Source organism: Camelus bactrianus, chromosome 18, assembly GCF_048773025.1.
Source record: "Camelus bactrianus isolate YW-2024 breed Bactrian camel chromosome 18, ASM4877302v1, whole genome shotgun sequence".
NCBI classification, from domain to species: Eukaryota; Metazoa; Chordata; class Mammalia; order Artiodactyla; family Camelidae; genus Camelus; species Camelus bactrianus.
Window position 1 is genome coordinate 13,995,903 of NC_133556.1, and position 17,886 is coordinate 14,013,788.

Genomic DNA, 17,886 nt, shown 5'->3' on the forward strand with positions numbered 1-17,886 from the left:
ATTCCCATTCAGGGGTCCCTATACTTTATTCTCATTAGTTTGTAATCACTTCCTCCCTAACAGCAGGAGCATTATTTCTCTTTTATTATCTGTCTCCTCCAAATCTACAATAGTGGCAAGTGCATAGTCAACATTTAACACTGTGAACTAAGAGTGTCAAAACACAAACTGCACTCAGGTTCTAAAGCCTATGTTCTTACCCACTGCACTTTGCTGCCCAGATATGAATCCGTGTGTGTGTGTGCGCGTGTGTGTATGTTTGCATGCACAATCGCGTGCAGCTGGGCAGCCTAATGTCAAAGTCCCCTCCTCCCCAGCACTTCCATTTTCCCAGAACTTAATTAAGCTTCCCAGATCCTAGGACTCTAGCCCTACCCCTCAGCTCCGATGTCCCTGGCTCTGTAAGAGGGGTCTCATCACGTGTCGGCCCCTCCTGGGTCCCAGGCATCTCTGTCCCTGAAGACAGCTCCCCTTGGCTCTCATGGTGTCGGAGAAGGGCTTCCACAGTTTCATCCAGCTGAAGGGAAAAAGCACCAAAAATATTATGAATTCCTCTGGTGCTTTTCCAGCATGATACTCCTTTCCTAGCAGAGGCATCTGAGGCTAGGCAGCTGAATCAAGGCCAGGTCTTGGAAAGTAGAGGGGCATCCACCTGGGCCCAGTAGCGATTGACAATGAGGAGTGTGGCATCATCTGTGGCCTGCCGCTTCTCCAGCTTCTCAATTCTTTCTCGGAGTTCATCCTCACAAGCCTGTCTCTGTTCCAACCGCTCTGCTAGTTTTTTGTTCTTGAACTGCAGAACCTTCAGGTCCATCTCCTCCTACCAAGGAAACAGACGGACTGAGGAGAGGGTCAAGCAGGGCCCAAGAAACCAATCACAGAGACAGAGGAAAGTAAATGGAAAGGATAGGAGAGGAGTATCCCCAGGCTAACTGCTAACAGCATTTAAAGAGGCTCCCACTCCCACAGAGAAACCATCTTGGCTGTAAGAAGGGTCACATTCTGTTTCTGCTTCTTTCTTACTCTGAAGTCTTTGACAAGTTACACACTCTCTGGGGACCTGTTTTCTTATCTGCAAAGGGAAGGCAGACATCATGTCTTCGGTTTCCTTCAAGAGTGTTCTGTAAGGGGGATCTTGCTAAATTTGGGGAACTGGCAGTAAGGCTCTGGACGATGTGGATAGAGAACAGAGATGGGAGTTCTGGCAAGTTGTGAGGGCTGGGGCAGGAGCCCACGAACCGTGGAAGAAATGCCCCCAAGACGAATGGGCTCTATAAGCGTGGTTGTGGTCTTCTCCTCGCGGCTCAGCTTCTTCTCTGGGGGCCCGGAGCCCCCATCACCGGCAGCGCGTTTGTTGCCGGGCCCAGACATGGCCGCGGCAGCGAGGAGCGGCGCAGGGTCTCCCGAGGGACGTCAGGCAGGAGTAGGGGGCACTTCCGTCACCTGCAGAAGACAGAGAGCAAAGATGTGGAAGCAGCCAGAGTTCCTCGGCCCCAAGCCTCCCCTGCACAGACCTGCTGGACCCCGCCCTGCCGACCGCGGGCCCCTCACCGGCAGCAGGTTCAACCTAACGCCGCCATCTTGGACTTCACCGGACGTCACTAGCCTCCTCAGCACAGAGCGCAGGCGCCAGAGACAGTGCCGGATGTGGCGAAGTCTTCTCCATTTCCTGTTTCTATTGGTCGCCCTTTGTCCCGCCTCTCGGGTTCCGTTTGGTTTCTTTCTGAACAACTCCTCTTACTCTCGGTGATTGGCCAGCGGACAGTTCCCATGGTAACCGACAACACACTTCCACTCCCGAGTCCTAAAGACAGCGCCTGCCTCGGATTAGCAAATTCGAAGAAACCACGGGGGCGGGGCTCGCATCTTATTACGCATGCGCATTCTCTTCTCACTGAGTGGAAAGCGCCTTACGCTTTCTCCCCTCCTCCAAGAGCCCCCTTAGCAACGGTCACCGTTGAGACGGAGGGAGACGCCTCCAGCGGATTGGCTACACCCGACCTCTGCAGCGTAGATTGGCTGAAGCGTCGACAGAGGGCCAGGCCTTGGCAGTCGCTGTCCGAGAAGCGGCTGTCCCAGAACCGAGGCAGGGCCGAACCTGCGGTGACCTGCGGCACAGATGAGCGACAAGATGATCCGCCAGAAGTCCATCCAACTCCAGGGGCTGAAAATGCAGTCGGAGATTGAACAGCACTCCGAACTGCGGCGAGAACCCGAGAAAGACCTCTGCTCATTGGATGACTCGGCCATGCGGATGCGAACGAGTGTGCGGACCGAGTTGGGGACCGTGGCCTCGGTGGACGCAGATGAAGATCCTGCAGCAAACTTGTTCCCGGTGAGGACGACAGAGTGGTCCGCTCGTGAATGTTTATGACAGGGCTCCCCAGCAGGGCGCCACCCATCGTTATGTTTACTAACGTTCAAGACGCTTCCTGGGCTGCCTTGGTGAAGATGCAGGGGTGTGTTACCTCGCTTGTTAGTATGCTCATTAATAGTACTTAGGGACCGCTGAAGCCTAGCCTGCCGACATTGCTTGTACGTAGTCTTTAAGATGAGATGGCAAGTTAGTGCATTCTTAGGCCCGTCAGAGATTCGCGACGGGCCAAGAGTTAGGGACCAGAAACAACACAGCTGTGCCTTGCCAAATCCTATTTCTCTCTGCAGCCGCCGCTGCCCCACCCCCGGATCTGCATATGGTGAGTGTAAAGAGCTTTGGCGGGAAGTTAACCTCCACACTTGTATTTTCTTTTAGTGCTTCCCCAGCAAACCTATCAAACAGTGAGAACATCCCCATTTTACAAATGAGGAGACTGAGGCCCAGGGATGCAATTACCCAAGATGACCATAAGCCAGGTCTCCTGCTGCCCCAGTCCAAAGAAAGAGTGTGAGAAAGATGGAGCCAAAGATTGAGGATGTAAATGTGTTATTACAGCCTCTGTGGTGCGTTGTATAAGTGGGGACACTGAGGCTCACAGGGGGGAATTTGCCCAAGGTCGTAGAACAAGGGAGTGGCAGAGACAAGAACTCACATTTCCTAACCCCAGGCTTTATAAATGAAGAAGAGCATAAGGGATCGTTGAGGCCATACCCCTTATTTACAGATGGAGAAAATGAGGCCCAGAGAGGGAAGTGATTTGCCTAAGGCTACACAGTAAGTTAGTGGAAGGGCCAAACCTCTAAGTCAGGTCTTTTGGTTCCTAGTCCTATGCTCTGGCCATCATAGCTCAGTTACAAGACTAATGCATAATGGCCACCAACACCTTTTTCCCCTCTTTTCCTATGACAGGAAGTACCTGAACATCCATTCCATGCACAGGCTGGAGAAGACAGCCAACGTTGAGGAGATGAGGGAGTATGGGGGAGTATGGGGACGCAGGGAGGGGAAAAAGAGCTAGCTCTTGGGGAAGGCTGAGAGGGGTGGGCTGGGAAGGCACGAGGAATGCCTGGCTCCAAAGCAAGTTGTGCACTAGTGTGGGGTGGTGAAGGGAAGCTTATGTTGTCACTCATTCCTTCCTCTCTCTCTTCCAAGGGTGCTGGCCGAGCTGTTGGGGCTGACCTGTCCTGAGCAGAGCCTGCGGGATGCTATCACACTGGACCTCTTCTCCCATGTACTCATCTTCTGCCGCCAGCAGGGCTTCTCACTGGAGCAGACATCAACAGCTTGTGCCCTGCTCCAAGATCTTCACAAGGCCTGTATCGGTAAGAGGAGGAGGCTACCCGAGGGTTTGAGTCCAGGGGAGAGGAGGAGGCTGGCACAAGTGACCAGGGGAAGTAAAAGTATGATTACCACTTGAAATCTTTGTTCTGTTACTACTAGCAATACTATCATGCACAAGTTATTTCACCTTTCAAATGCTCTATTTCCTTATCTATAACAAGAGGACATAGTGCTGTCATCAAACTGTTCTGAGAAATACTACATGTAATATATGTAAATATATGCACAGTGCTCAATAGCTCCTGCTTTGTTCCTGGAACTGATTGCCTACAGGATATTTAACAAGAGCTAAAATTATGTATTAATTGGTTTATTACATGTCACTTCCACTAGAATATAAGCTTCTTCAGGGCAGGACCTTGTCTTGTTCAGTGCCTAGAACATTGCCTCATGGGTACTCTGTATTTGTTACCTACATCTGTCTACATCTAAAGCTCATGCTCAGTAAGAAGCTGTTGAGTGAATAAAATGAACGATTATCAGAGAGGGGACTCACTGTCACATCTTACTTTCCCTCACAGCAACCCCCTTGGGCAACGTGGAGGAATGTTACCGCTACTTCACCAGTGTTCTTTTTTGCCATGGAGTCAGGGTCAGTTCTCCTGGAATAGGATCTTCACTCTTCCCCAGATAAGGTCTAGCCCAGTCTCCTGCCCTCTCTCACACTCATCACCCTCATCTCCTCTGAAGGCTACAGTGGGCTCTTCCCGCTCCTGGATTGCTGGGCACTTGGAGAAAAACTGAGGGCTTCAGGTGGTGGTCAGTCCTCTAATTCCCAGTCATCCCCACAGCGACCCCCCTTCAGTATCAACCTTTTTAAGGAGGAACAGCTGCTGGCCCTGGCGGATTATGTGGTCAACACCTACTTCCGCCACTTCAAGCTCTACAAATATGTCTTCACACCGCAGGTACTGAGCCATGGGCTGCAAGAGGCCACCCCTCATCTCCCCCTTCAACTCAGTGCAGATGTCCTCTCAGATGCCCTCTTCCTCCCTCTTCCCAGGTGCGGCTGGACCTATCTTTGACCTACATGGGGCTACAGCCACCCAAGCTCTGGCCAGAGGATGAGACAGGTTAGGAAGAATGGTGGGGCTAGGGCTGGACTACACTGGGACTGGGGCCAGGGCTGAAGCCATCTTCTTGCTTGTGGCTTGCAGAGAAAGAAGAGGGTGAAGAGGTGGAGAAGCAGGCAGTCACCCCACAGAAGGAGGAACCTGAAACGGTGGTCCAGCCAGAGCAAGAGTCAAGTGAGGACCTGGAGGGGTTAGGGTCCCCTGTGACTTTGGGCAGGTTTAAAATGAAGGGTTTAGATCACATCAGGGCTGCAGACCTTTTGTTTTGGTCATGGTGTCCTTTCTCCAAATGATTTCTGATGCAGAAGTCCAAGATGGCAAACGGATAAAAGCCCAACTGCTGGGGGTGAAACAGGAGCTCCAGAAAAGGATTATAAAATCAATGACTAGCCAGCACGTTTGGCAATACTGTGTGCCAGGCAGGCCCTGTGTTAAGCATTTAAAATCTCTTAACCCATTTAATCTTCTCAACCCTCGCTGCTAGGTGCTATCACTATCCACATCTTTTATAGGAGGAAGCTGAGGCCTGGGAAGGTGAAATCATCTGCTTAAGGTCACCCACCTACTAAGTAGCAACCCAGAGTCCAGCCTAGTCACTCTGTCCATCTCTCTCTCACACAAGGGCTGGCTGACATTTCCTGAAGCAACACGGCCACCCGTGTGGCCCCCGGGGGCACCCTGGTGGTTGTGTTTGCCCCACTGGGGGCAATCCCTCAGCCCCAGACAGCATCTCTCCTGACCCGCCCCCTCTTCCCTGCCCCTGCAGGCCAGGTCTCCGTCCTCCGAGCCTACATCAAGACCCAGATGAACAAGGAGCTGCAGCAGCTCCAACAACTGATAGAGGAGAAGCTCAGGGCCAGTGAGGAAAAGCTCAGCAGCAAGCTGACCGCACTCGAGCGGCCCCTCCAGCTCCCTCCAGGCAAAGGCAAGAACAAGACCAAGTGACCCCCAGCGTTTTCCCCAATAAAGGCCTGGGCCATAGCAGCACCCCCTACCCCCCAACTCCGGAGCACCTTCTGGGCTTCCCTGCTGAAGCAAGACACCAGATACAGGGCACTAGCCTTCCCTGGTGTGCAGCAGATTTTATTGCGGACGTGGCACAGGCAGCACCGACAAGGCCAGGTGTGGCACTCCGGGTGGCTCTCTCCCACCTCAGCTCTGATCTCAAAGCCCTGGCCAGCTGGGGACGGTGTACAGGGTTGGTCTCTCTGATATTGTGATCCGGGCTGGGCCTAGCCAGGCATGGAGGCCCAAGGTCAGAGCCCAGAGCGGCTGGAATGATAAAAATCCTCCTCCTGGAGGGTTCTGCTTTGGGATTCCTCAGGGCTGAAGTGCTAGCCCAGCACCAGCATGGTCTCGTCCTCAGCAATAGTAGCTGAGTCCCCCTCCTCTTCAGGGCCCATCATGGGCAAAGGCCCAGGGGGCCGGTGCTGGAAGAGGGCTGCCCGGTTCTGCTGCTCGCCCTTCTTCACCCAGTGTCCATAGAGCCGGAAGGCACAGCTGTCGATGAGGCGGCGCACTGGCCGCAGCGCATAAGGGTCCCTCAACAGTGCACTCTTGGTCAGCGGCCGTACTCGGTGCATGCTTAAGGCCACTCGTCCAGCAGCCAGCACTGTCCACACTGCCACCTGGGAAGGGGAGTCGTGTGAGCACTACTGCAGCACCCACCACGAAGAATTGTGGGACAGGGGAGCAGGTCCAGACCCTGACACTCTCAGGCTTACCCGGAACCGCTGGCGGGGGGTGAGGTTCCACGGTTGGCTGCCTTGACAGCGCTCAAAGAATGGGTGCTGGAGGGCTTGCTCCGCAGTCAGGCGCTTCTCAGGATCTACCTGCAGCAGCCTTGAGATCTAGGGGAAACCCCAGAGCATGAAGGGCGGCTCTGGGGCCTCCCTCCTAGCCCCCTCACAGCCCCAGCTCACCAGGTCTTTCACAGTGTCGGAACGGTCATCCCACTCAGGTGAACTGAACTGGTACTGGCCCTCCGTGATCATGCGTAACATCAGGATCTGGCGTCGGTGCCAAAATGGTGGTGAGCCAGCCAGGAGTGTGAACAAGATCACCCCACAGGCCCAGCTGGGAAAGAGATCAGGGTCAGAAGGACTAGGTGATGGGCAAATGTGTTGAAGGACATTACACAAAGGGGATGGGGGGACCGGAAACTCACAGATCGACCTCCTTGCTGTAGCCTGGGTGGGTTTCATCCATGGAGCACTTAAGGATCTCTGGTGCCAGATACCCTGGGGTCCCACACAACTCTGGGGAGAGAGGGCTGAGATTGATGGTATGTCACCAGTCCCCTTGACGGGCCCTTAACACCAGACCTCTGCTGGAGCCTCAACACCACCAGGGCCACAAGTGTTCCCATTCTGCTCCTGCCTGCCCTCTGCCAAGTCTCAGTATTAGATCCTAGCCCTGCTGAACAATTCAAGTACCCACCAAGGCTGGTGGCCTTCCTGGGAAAACCTGATTTTTGGATTCACTACAAGGTCCTATCCAACTGTATCATTTGGCTCCTCCAACCCTCTAGCCAAGCCCAACCTACTCCTCATGCAACTTATTACCACATTTTTACACACATACATGGAAAACAAACCTTAAATCTTTTCAGCATTCCTTTCTGCCTGAATCTATTTCTCCTCCTATCATCTCTACTGTGGTTAGTGGAACCACCATTCAGCCAAGGGAAATGAGTAGGAAAGGAGCTATTTTACCAAGTCCTTTGTTTAAAACCCTTCCCTGGCTTCCCATCATGGCCTCAGGATCAAATCTAGACTCCTGGAACACAGAGCCCTTCATGACTTGATCTAAATCTATATATTTAGTTTCTTATATCTCTTCAGGCACCAATTCTTCCATCCCAGCAACTTCTAAACTGTGATCCATGGCACACTTCCAGATCTTAATAGGCATGAATTGAAAATAACTTTCTTGGGAAATTCATTCCTACACCAAATATTTACTGAATGCCTACCATGTGCCAAGCACCACACTAGACACAGTGGTAAATCTAATGTGCCCTTACCAAGTCACCATCTACCAGAAAAAGCAAACAAATAACAGAGTAAGACATGTGTCACAAAGAGAGGAGAAATAAGAACAAAAAGCAGAATCTAACCTGACCTGGAGCTTTAAAGTAAAACGTGAATTACCAAAGCCAAGGGAGAGGGTGGAGTGGGCAGGGGCAAAGATGGTGTAGAATGGGGCAGTGTCTGTGGAAGCCAAAAGGGAAATAAAGCACAGGATCTGTAAGATGTGAAAGTCCAGAGATGAAGAGCGTGAGCTCTGGAGTCAGACTGCCCAAGTTCAAATCCCAGCTGCATGACCCTGGGCAAGTCACCTCACCTCATTAAGCTCATTTATAAAACAGAGACACAAATACTATCTACTTCAAAGAGCTGTTGAGAAACATGCTGTGTAGAGACTCAGGGTGGTGCCTACTGCACAGAAGGGCCCAGTAAATGTTAGCTATTACTAAGTCAGTACGGAGCCATTGAAGGAGAGAAAGCATATTACAGGCTTTGAGGAGTCCCACAGCTGAACTTTGTTTAGTTTTCTTCTGGCACTAGAAATGTCTGTCACAACAAATATGTTAACACTGGGTGAACCTGAGACCCAGGGCACCAGGTAAACAGCGCTATCTGGCCACATAAGGCTCCCCATAGCACCTAGGCAGCACACTGGTCCTGTCTCCACCAGACCCCAAAGGGGAAGCTAAGCCCTGCTATCCTCTGGACCCTCTTTTCTGTCCTATGACAGGCCCAGCCTCCCAAGGCCTAGGTCCCGAGCCCTCTTTCTGTAGGTCCCTACAGTGTTCCTTCTTGGCTTCCCCGGCACAGCCCCTTGCCTGCTGTGTGCCACCATCTGCTCACTTGTCTGTCTCCATCCTCCCCAGGTCAGGTAGCCCATTCTGACTTGCACACAAGGTTTTGCACCCGGAGGGTTACCTGTCAAGTGCTCACTGACTCTCCTTTCCTTGGTACTTGGAATTCGGTTCTCAGACCCAGCCAACCAGCGCCAGGGATGGGTTTCCTTCCCTCCCAAGCCTCTTAGGGCACTGGGTCCCCTCACCTCGAAGCTTCTCGCCAGGTTCCAAGTGGCAGGAGAACCCAAAATCTGAAACTCGGATCTGCATATTGTCATCTAGGAGAATATTCTCGGGCTTCAGGTCTCGGTGCACAATGTGGTTGGCGTGGAGAAAGCTCACTGCTTCCAGCAGAGACCTCATGATGGACCTGGGGGAGGCACAGTCTCCTCTGCCTCTCCCTGCCCCACCCCACTCCCTGCTCACCCCCCAGGGCTGCAGGCTCAGGCATTACCTGGTTTCCTTCTCTGAGAGGGCCACCTTCTCTGTGAGGTAGTCAAACAGCTCTCCCTTCCGCATCCTAAGGGACAGAAGGGAGATGGGTACACCTCACAGTGGCAGCTGAGAAAACAAGCCAGAGTTCACAGAAAATACCACGGAGCAGACCAGTAAAGAGAGAGCCCTCTGTAGACAAACAAAAGGGTCTCAAGACAGTGCACTCCAAGAGTGGACTAGATGTCAGGGGCAGTTTGGCCCAATGGGTTGTAGGTTGAAATACCTGCATTGTGCAAAGAGGGGGCTATTTTAGCAAGAATAAGTGCCTTGTGATAAACATTTACAGGAAGTCCTTATCTGAGAATTACTACCCTCAAAAAAGGTGTTTTGAAGTGAATCTACTTAGACCACGGACCAAAATTTCACAGTTAACAGTAGCAAGGAAGTTGAATACAGCTTTATTTTGAATTTTGCTTATTTTATCTTGTCTTTGAAAACTGAGGTTATAATTGCAACTCTGTCAATCCTTGAAATAAAGAACACATCAGGTTCTGCCAAATTGTGTGATGGTGTAACAGACACTTCCTCCCTCCCTTCTGCCTTTCACAGAGGGTTATTTCTGTATAAAGACTGTACATTTCTCCTACTGGCCTCTCTTAAACATTTATCCAAACCATTGTCTTTTGAAGTACCCTTGCAACTGGTCTGCATTACAGAAAAAGAGCTGATGGGCAGAGACAGACTCCAGTGGAGTCTGGTAAACAACGGGAGGCTGGTGAGTGAGAGTCTGTTGATACGTGGTCAGCTCATGGATGAACACTCTCCTCTTAAAACAGGGTCTCATGAAGACCCTTTGTATTTAGCTGGTCACTAGGACTCTTGAAGAACTTGCCTCAATCAGGGCGCCTAGAGAGAGGGGCCAGAGCCACGGGCTGGCAGGCCGGCCTGAGCTGGAGCAGAGGAAGGTGTGAGCAGGGCGGTCTTCAGCCCACTGTGCTGTAAGGCTGGGGCCATGCGTGGAGGTGAGGAGATAGCTTCTTGATTGGGGCAGGGAGATACTCACAGGTCAAACACCAGGAACATGAAGCTGGAAGACTCGTAGGAATCGATGAGAGTGACTGGGGAAAGAGGTAGAAAGGCAGAGAGACAGAGATGGAAAGGAGCAGATGCATATTGAAGGGCCTTTTCCACCCTGAGGCAGCAGTGGGTTGTTACTGGGAAGGAAGGAGAACCAAAGGAGGCCATAGGCGTCCAAAGGCTGCTTTGAGGTGCAGCGGAGCCAGGAGGAAGGGAGCAGAGGCGTGGAGGCAGCGCTGGGGAAGTGGGCTGTGGGCAGGGCCAGCAGGAGGTGGGTGTTGGCTAACAGGAGTGGGGGAATGCAGCCTCACTGATGTGGGGGTGGCCGGCGACCTGGCGAAGGATGTGTGTCTCTCGCCGCGTGGCTTCTCGCACCTCCTCCAGCTGCTCAGGACTCAGCCGCTCAGCTGTCACCTCCATGATCTTCACTGCAAACTCTTGGCCAGTAGCTCGATGAACGCAACGGCGGACCACAGAGCTCACTCCTCTGCCAGAGTCAAACAATGCACGAGTCAGGGCCTCCTGCTCTCACATCTCCACGCAGAGTGGAACTTCAGCAGCCTCAGATTCACTGTGCCAGACTCTGAAGACCCAGCTGGACAACAAGGCGACCCCCCAAGCAGCTCACCCCAGCCTACCTGAGCTTCAGAGTAGCCTCAGCAAGCAACCTGGGCACCTAGCAAGTGCAACACAAAACTCACAGGGCAGGCAGGCAGGGGTCCTGGGTTCGAATCCAGCCTCTGCCATTCCCTCCATGGGTAAGCCTCCCCATGGAGGAAGCCTCATGGCTCCACTGAGCCCCAGAACCTGCCTCTTGCCCTGGGACCCCACAAGGAGAAAGTAGGAAGAAATGACCTAAGGCTCTCTCCAGATTTTACCCACACTTCCTTGATTACCCCATCCAAATCCCAAAGTTCCCCTATAATACCTCAAGTGAAGGTATTATACCTCAAATATTGGGCCATTGACCAGAAGACCAAAGTTGAGTGGTAGATCTTGGTTTAGGCCCCAAATTTGCCAGTAATTAACCTACAAGTGACCCACTGACATAAGGTCTCTGGGCTTCTACCTCATCAGCTCTGAAATGTGGCCAATAAAATCTTGAAGGGATGTTGAAAGGTGTTAATAAGGTAGACACAGGAAAGCCCATTTGGTGTTGTAAAGACAAAGTCCTAGGTAGGAATTTCCTTGCTTGGGCTCTGTCACCAACTCCACATGACCCTACAAGTCCCTCAGGTTAAGGTGCAAATCTCTCCAGGATCTGACCTCACACCACATTCTGCATGCTGGTTCCCTGGCAGCCCTTCACATAACCTCAGTGCTGTGCTCCCATGGCCTCCATGCCTCTATGTAACTCCTTTGCTGGGAATGCCTGTCACCCATGTCTCTGGGTCCATCAATGGATGCAAACTATTGACTCTCCAGCTAAACACAGCCCAGAGATGTGTTCTGTTTCAGTCAGTGCATTCTTCTTTACAAATCTGAATTCACATATCTTAGCTGGGACAAGAACACTTCCAGTTGCCACAACACTCACTACCTGTCTTACTCTTGGCCATTTCACAGTTTTAATTTCCTGCCCAACTACTAAGGGCATCTCAGTCTGAGGCCCAAGGTCTAATTATTACTCATCTTTTAATGAACCTCTGAGAATCTGTTGAAAGCTGGAGAACTCTGCCACATACACACAACAGTTGTACAATTTCAGGGGGCTCAAAGACCCTCTGAAGCCAACCAGCCAAGAATCCCTGCTTTAAGCCCCAGAGTATATGCTACCTCTACAATTCTATTTATTCTCCAGGAGGAAGGGGCCACTCGCTTCTCTGGTATCCTATAGCACTCTACCTGTAAGAGCACTCCCTCTTGGGTTTTTTTGGGGGGTGTGGGTGAGGGGAAGGTAATTAGGTTTATTTATTCATTTAGTTTTTTTTTAATGGAAGTACTGGGGCTTGAACCCAAGACCTTGTGCATGCTAAGTGCACGCTCTACCACTGAGCTGTACCCTCCCCGCAAGGAGCACTCCCTCTTAATTAAGCCTTCCTACCCTGTATCATGACTATCTACATGGGAATCCCAGGTCTTCCGGTTCAAAGTCCAAATTCTTCCTACTGATAACACCCTCCTACCTTATTCTCCGCACACTCCTTAAATGTTAAAACTTCCCCAGGATCCCACCCCTGGCCCTGTTCTCAGGCTATATACACTCTCCTTCAGTAATCTTATCCACCTCTAAAACTTCAACATTCATGCCCAGATCTCTCTCTTAAGTGTCGGGCCAACATGTCTTACTGAATGAATCGCTTTCTGAGAGTCCTAGAGACATCTCACTTTCATCATGACCACTGAACACTTCATCATCCCCTCACACTAGTTCCTAAGTTTTTTAATCTCAATTAACAGCAATGCCATTCAATCAGACTCTTGAACTAGAAACCCTGGTACCATTCTTGGCTTCTCCCTCTCCTTCACAACCTACCACACCCAACCAGTCCAGTCCATTCTTTGCATCTTTCAAATCTGTCTCCTAGGACTCCACCCCCACAACCATGACAGCCTCCTAACTTATTTCCCTGATGCTAATTGCAACCACTGCAACCTATCTGCCACACTGCTTCAAGGATCAGCTTCTTAAAACAGCCCCAATGTCATTTGCTGCTTAAAAACTTCCAGGTTTAAATTCTCCACTAAGTTCTAAGTGCCCCTCATTCCTCAGCAGTACCCCTAGAGCAACTGTCCTCTTTCTAAATGATCCCTAATACTTTCAACTTTATAGCTACCTCAGGAATGCACTCAAAATTCTTGTTTTCTTTCCATATTGCTTCCCTATTACCTACAAAATAAAAATCAAATCCCAATTCCTTCATCTGTCATTCAAGGCCTTCATCAACTTCTCAGTCTCTTTTCACCTTATCTCTGGCTATAACCATGCTATTCAATGTTTGTTTCAGTGACTTATAACTTATCACCAACGTCCAGAATATGCCAAGCTCCTTTGAAGCTTCAGGCCTTTATATATGAAGAAACTGGTACTGTGGAAAAAGTAATTTAGTTCCCGTGTACAGGTAATTTATTGTGCAGGAAAAGGAAGAGGGAAAAGATAGAAGAGAGAGACAAGGGGTGATGTTACCATAGTAATCTTAGAATGAGATGAAAAGGTCCCTACCCTCTGATCTTCCTTCTTTAAACAGGTCCTTCTGTGCCCTTGGCAGTGGAACTACTGTTTTCCCCTAAGGGCTCTTCCTAGCCTCAGTGCATCCTCCCGCACCTGGTCCTGAAACCCTGCAGCATCTCAGGACTTGGATCTCAGCTCTCTTCTTTTCCAAGTACTCTCTCCCCTCTGTGACCTCCACCAGTCCCAGGGGCTTTAAATAACAACTATGTGAAAATGACTCCCGCTATACTGTCTCAAGCCTTGATTTTCCTCCAGAATTCCTGACTCCAAAGGCCTTTTTTTTTTTTTTAAATTGAACTATAGTCAGTTTACAATGTTGTATCAATTTCTGGTGTACAGCATAATAGTTCATTCATACATACACATACATATATTCATTTTCATATTCTTTTTCATTAGAGGTTACTACAAGATATTGAATATAGTTCCCTGTGCTATACAATATAAACTTGCTGTTTATCTATTATATCTATATATATATATAGAGAGAGAGATAGATATATTAGTTAGTATCTGCAAATCTAGAACTCTCAATTTATCCCTTCCAACTCCCTTACCCTGCTGGTAACCATAAGTTTGTTTTTCATGTCTGTGAGTCTGTTTCTGTTTTGTAAATAAGCCCATTTGCCTTTTTTTCAGATTCCACATATAAGTGATATCATATGGTAATTTTTTTCTCTTTCTGGCTTACTTCACTTAGATGCAATCTCCAGGTTCACCCATGTTGCTGCAAATGGCATTATTTTATTACTTTTTAATGACTGAGTACTCCAGCAGCCTGTTTGACCTCTCCATGTGATATCTAAAAGGAGTCTGAACAAATCTCACGGTGACACCTCCACCAGAAATCCTAGTCTTAGCAGCATGTGTCACAGCAGACCCTGCCAACCTTCCAGAAGCATATTTTTCTTGTGTTTTCCTTCTAACTCACAGATGGCATCTCTTTAGTCTCCCTTGCTGGCTTGTCCTTTCCTAATCCTTAATGGTGACATCCCCCAGGGGCCGCGCCTAGGCTTCTTCACTTCTCGACATTTCTCTGGCCAGCCACTGTCTGTATGCTGATGCCTCCCAAATTTATAGCTCGAGCCCAGCTCTCTCCCTTGAGTTCCAGACACATGTGCCACTTGACAACTCCAGTTGGATTATTTCAAATTTAACATTTCCAAAATGGAACTCTTGACTTGATCACCCCTCCCCAAGTCCGATCCTCTTCAGTTGTCTTCATTTCAGTAAATGGTAGTCAAGCACTCACATCCAAACCTCAGAAGTTATTCTTGTTTTCCTTTCCCTCGTGGTCCATATCCAATCCTTCAGGAAACTGCATCAGGTCTCCCTTTAAACCATCACCTAAGTCTTTCTACTTCTCTCCAACTCTACTACTATCACCCTAGTCTAAACCATCACCATCTCTAGCCTGAATGAATCAATAGCTTCCTAGCTGGTCTCTGCTTCCATTTTTGCCCTTCTCCTATCCATTCTCTACATAAGAGCCAGAATGATCTTTTTAAAACGTAATAACATATCTGTACTGAGCACTTACTATGTGCCAGGAAGTGTTCTAAGAGTATCACATTAACTCCTTCCATCCTCACAGCAACCTACAAGGCAGGATCTATTTTTATTCCCCATTTACAATGGAGAAACTGAGGTACAGAAAGGTTAAGTTCCTAAGCCCCAAATTACAGAAATGTAAATCAGATCTTGTTACTAATCTGTTTGAAACCACCAGTGATACTAGAATAAAATTTAAATTCCTTATCATAGCCCAAGGCTCTACGTAATCCAACCTCTAGTTACCTCTCCAAGTTAAGTTTCTCCACCTTTTCCCACTCTTACCACATTTTAGCCACTAAGATCTATCTGTTGCTTGAATAGGCCCCTTCCTGTTTTGAGCCTTTGCACTTGCTGTTCCTTCTGCCCAGAATTTATCTTGCCTCGGCTCATAACCTGTTCATTCTCATCCTCCAAATCACAGCTCTATTAATTACTCTTGTTCCATGACCCTATTTATTTTCTCTCTAGCACTTACATTGAACTTAAAGTTGTTTTCATGTTTATTGTCTCTCTCTACCACTAGAATATAAACTCTGGGAGAAGAGGCCCCTTTGTAAGGTCTTACAAGGGGTCTTACATCTCCGGTGCCTAGCACAGTGCACCTACCGCGTTGCACGTGCTTAGGAAACCTTGATGAATAAGTGTATCTGCCACTGCCTCTGCAGGTGAGGCCCTCCTTCTGTTTGCTGCATGCTGAACTCCTACTTATCCTTCAAGACCCAAATATCATCCCTTCTGGGAAGCTGTGGTTTTCTGAGACTCCACAGCACTTTTTACACAGCCTGAATGTTTTGAATGTTTATGTGTCTCTTTCAGTCACTTCACTTGGAGTACCTCCAGGGCATAAACATCTCTTCTACTCTCTCCGTGTTTACCTTTGTGTCTGGCATACAGTAGATGCTTCAACTATGTTGAACACACAAATGAATGAATTTGTGAAAAAATGGAGGTTGACCCAGAATGAGTCTAGTCACCAAATGTTCCTCCACTCACCACTGACCTTCCCATTTAGAACTCTCCAGCCCTCTGAGGGAATTGTGTATCCTGGCTCGGACTTGACATCTCTCTACCTCCTTTCCCCTGTCCATGGCCTCACCTGCCAATGACGTCCTTAGGGTCGTACTTCTGGTAAAACTCCTTGGCCGCAGCCCAGTCGGGTAGCTCATCCTCTGGCCCGACGTCTAGCGTCATTCTGAAGGAGCTGGGGGCCTGTGTGGAGGAAATCGAGGGCAGTGAGGGCAGGGAGGTCCACAGGCTCTGAGAAGACGCACATCGCGGCTCGCGGAGGCGCAGCCCTTGCTGCTGGGGAGCCAGGATCCTGGGGAATGGGGACGGGGTGGGGGAAGGATCGGGGCAGGGGAGACCCCACGAAAGGGCCTTAGGGGTCGGGATCGGGTGGCAAGGCAGGGAAAGGGGGCGGGGGAGGGGAAGGGAAAGGGTGCGGAGGAAGAAGGGAAGGGGCACTCGGGCGGACAGCTGTTGCTGCGCAGGCGCACTTGGGCGGCCGCTGGGAGGGGGCGCGGAGTCTCGCGCTGGCTGACCTGCGGAGGCGGGGACAGAAGCCAGACTCGACGGGAGGCTTGCTCTGTTGTGGGGTTCGCTTCTAGTTCCTTACTTATCCCTAGGCGGTGCAGGCGGCGACCTCAGGGCTCGCCCCCATTTTGTCCCCCAATGGCCAGCGCCACCCAAAGACTCAGGTTCAAGAACCCTTCCGATTGGAAACTGGTAGTCCAATAGGAAGCCGAGATTCCTGAGGCTGGAGCCGGAGTTGGAGCTCGGAGCTACCTAGGGTTGCGTCGTTAGGGCGGGGCTTCAGGTACGGCCAATCAGAGCACGGAATCTGCTGGGGCCAGAAGACGGCGGAGCTTGTTAACCAGTGGGATTGGAGGCCTGAAAAGGGACCCGGAAGTTAGGTTTACCAGGAAGCTTGACTGCCGAGTTGCTGGGACGCGATACTCGCTGCGTCTCCGACTCTCGGACTTGCGCGTGGCCCCGCGGTCTCCCAGAATCTTTAGCTGAACTCGGCTTTTAAAAGTATTGGCATCCTGGTCCAAAAGTCCTGCCTTGAGGGGCAGACTCCAGCCCTTAAAACATTCGGAGCACGCAGCTTGGAGCCGGACTTGGCCACTTGGTGCGATTTTGGACGAGCCACAGCCGGTCAGCCAGAAGAGGCTTTTTCGTCCGATGGCTGCTCCGAATTTTGAATACCTCCAGAGCCCAAGTGCTCACCATCTAGGGTTACACATTTTCCCGATCTTCCACCATCCCCTTCCAAAAGCCTTGAGGAGTGTCACATTCTGTTCTAGCCTATCAGGTTGTGCGATTCTGGCAGGAGCGACCTACTTCATAAATCTTCTCAGTGCACAGTTCAACCCTGGCATTCACTTACTCATTCAACAAATATTTGTTGAGCGTCTAAGCGTTACACCAACAGCAATGAAAAAAGAAAAAAGCCCTTACCCTTGTGGAGGCTATGTTCCAGCGAATGAGGCATAGAATGAATTCATTTAATCTAACAATTGTCTTAGAAATGTCACTTTGGAATCGCAACCATCCATATAAAAGGGGAAAAACGAATCCAGGTAACTTTTTAATGGAGTACTTTGACTTTATATCACCAATCTAAAGACAAAATAATTGCAAAGAAATCTTGAACTTTACTTAGAAGGCTTGTTTGGTAATACAATGGGATTAATTTGAAATTAAGCAAAGCAATAAACATATTGATGTAGTTCACAGCCAAGGTTCTTACTGTGAAAATACGAAATTTGGAATGGGAAAAGGAGAGGAAGAAACTTATGATTGATTGAAATTAGAGTTATGATTTTAAGAATAAATTTTAAACAGATGAAACTAGATATTTTCTAGCTTTAACCTCTGAAAGGGCCTAAAAGCAATAATATCCCAGTAGAATGAGCACAGCTAGTGTCTAGATACTGATTTCAAAGTAACGTCCTCAACAAGAGGAATCAGGAACCAGGGCTCCTTGAGA

At 49.7% G+C, this 17,886-nt stretch overlaps 3 protein-coding genes across 4 annotated transcripts in view; 1 reads left to right on the top strand and 2 right to left on the bottom strand.

Moving 5' to 3' along the window:
• The window catches only part of RNF40 (ring finger protein 40), a 29,592-nt gene extending 27,894 nt beyond the window's left edge, over positions 1-1,698 (bottom strand). For both annotated transcript variants that reach the window (XM_045508303.2, XM_010972446.3), the window contains exons 1-4: positions 1,552-1,698; positions 1,240-1,443; positions 653-820; positions 376-517 (exon numbers count right to left, since the gene is read on the bottom strand). In XM_045508303.2, the coding sequence (XP_045364259.1) occupies positions 376-517; positions 653-820; positions 1,240-1,371 (442 nt within the window). In that variant the 5' untranslated portion in view covers positions 1,372-1,443; positions 1,552-1,698. The remainder of the gene's footprint in view (positions 1-375; positions 518-652; positions 821-1,239; positions 1,444-1,551) is intronic.
• A 152-nt stretch (positions 1,699-1,850) lies between these two features.
• On the top strand, positions 1,851-5,862 carry CFAP119 (cilia and flagella associated protein 119). Its single transcript, XM_010972448.3, has 9 exons — positions 1,851-2,335; positions 2,665-2,696; positions 3,287-3,352; positions 3,530-3,699; positions 4,240-4,310; positions 4,510-4,626; positions 4,722-4,791; positions 4,876-4,965; positions 5,558-5,862. Exons 1-9 carry the CDS (start codon positions 2,120-2,122, stop codon positions 5,734-5,736), a joined length of 1,011 nt encoding a protein of 336 aa, XP_010970750.2. The 5' UTR covers positions 1,851-2,119; the 3' UTR covers positions 5,737-5,862.
• On the bottom strand, positions 5,854-16,613 carry PHKG2 (phosphorylase kinase catalytic subunit gamma 2). The gene is made up of 10 exons (XM_010972447.3): positions 16,436-16,613; positions 15,991-16,103; positions 10,480-10,655; positions 10,155-10,209; positions 9,111-9,176; positions 8,863-9,026; positions 6,959-7,049; positions 6,714-6,867; positions 6,516-6,641; positions 5,854-6,419 (listed from the first exon to the last, which is right to left on the bottom strand). The coding sequence occupies exons 2-10, from the start codon at positions 16,083-16,085 to the stop codon at positions 6,126-6,128; spliced, it is 1,221 nt and encodes a 406-aa protein (XP_010970749.1). The 5' UTR covers positions 16,086-16,103; positions 16,436-16,613; the 3' UTR covers positions 5,854-6,125.
• Positions 16,614-17,886: the final 1,273 nt, after the last annotated feature.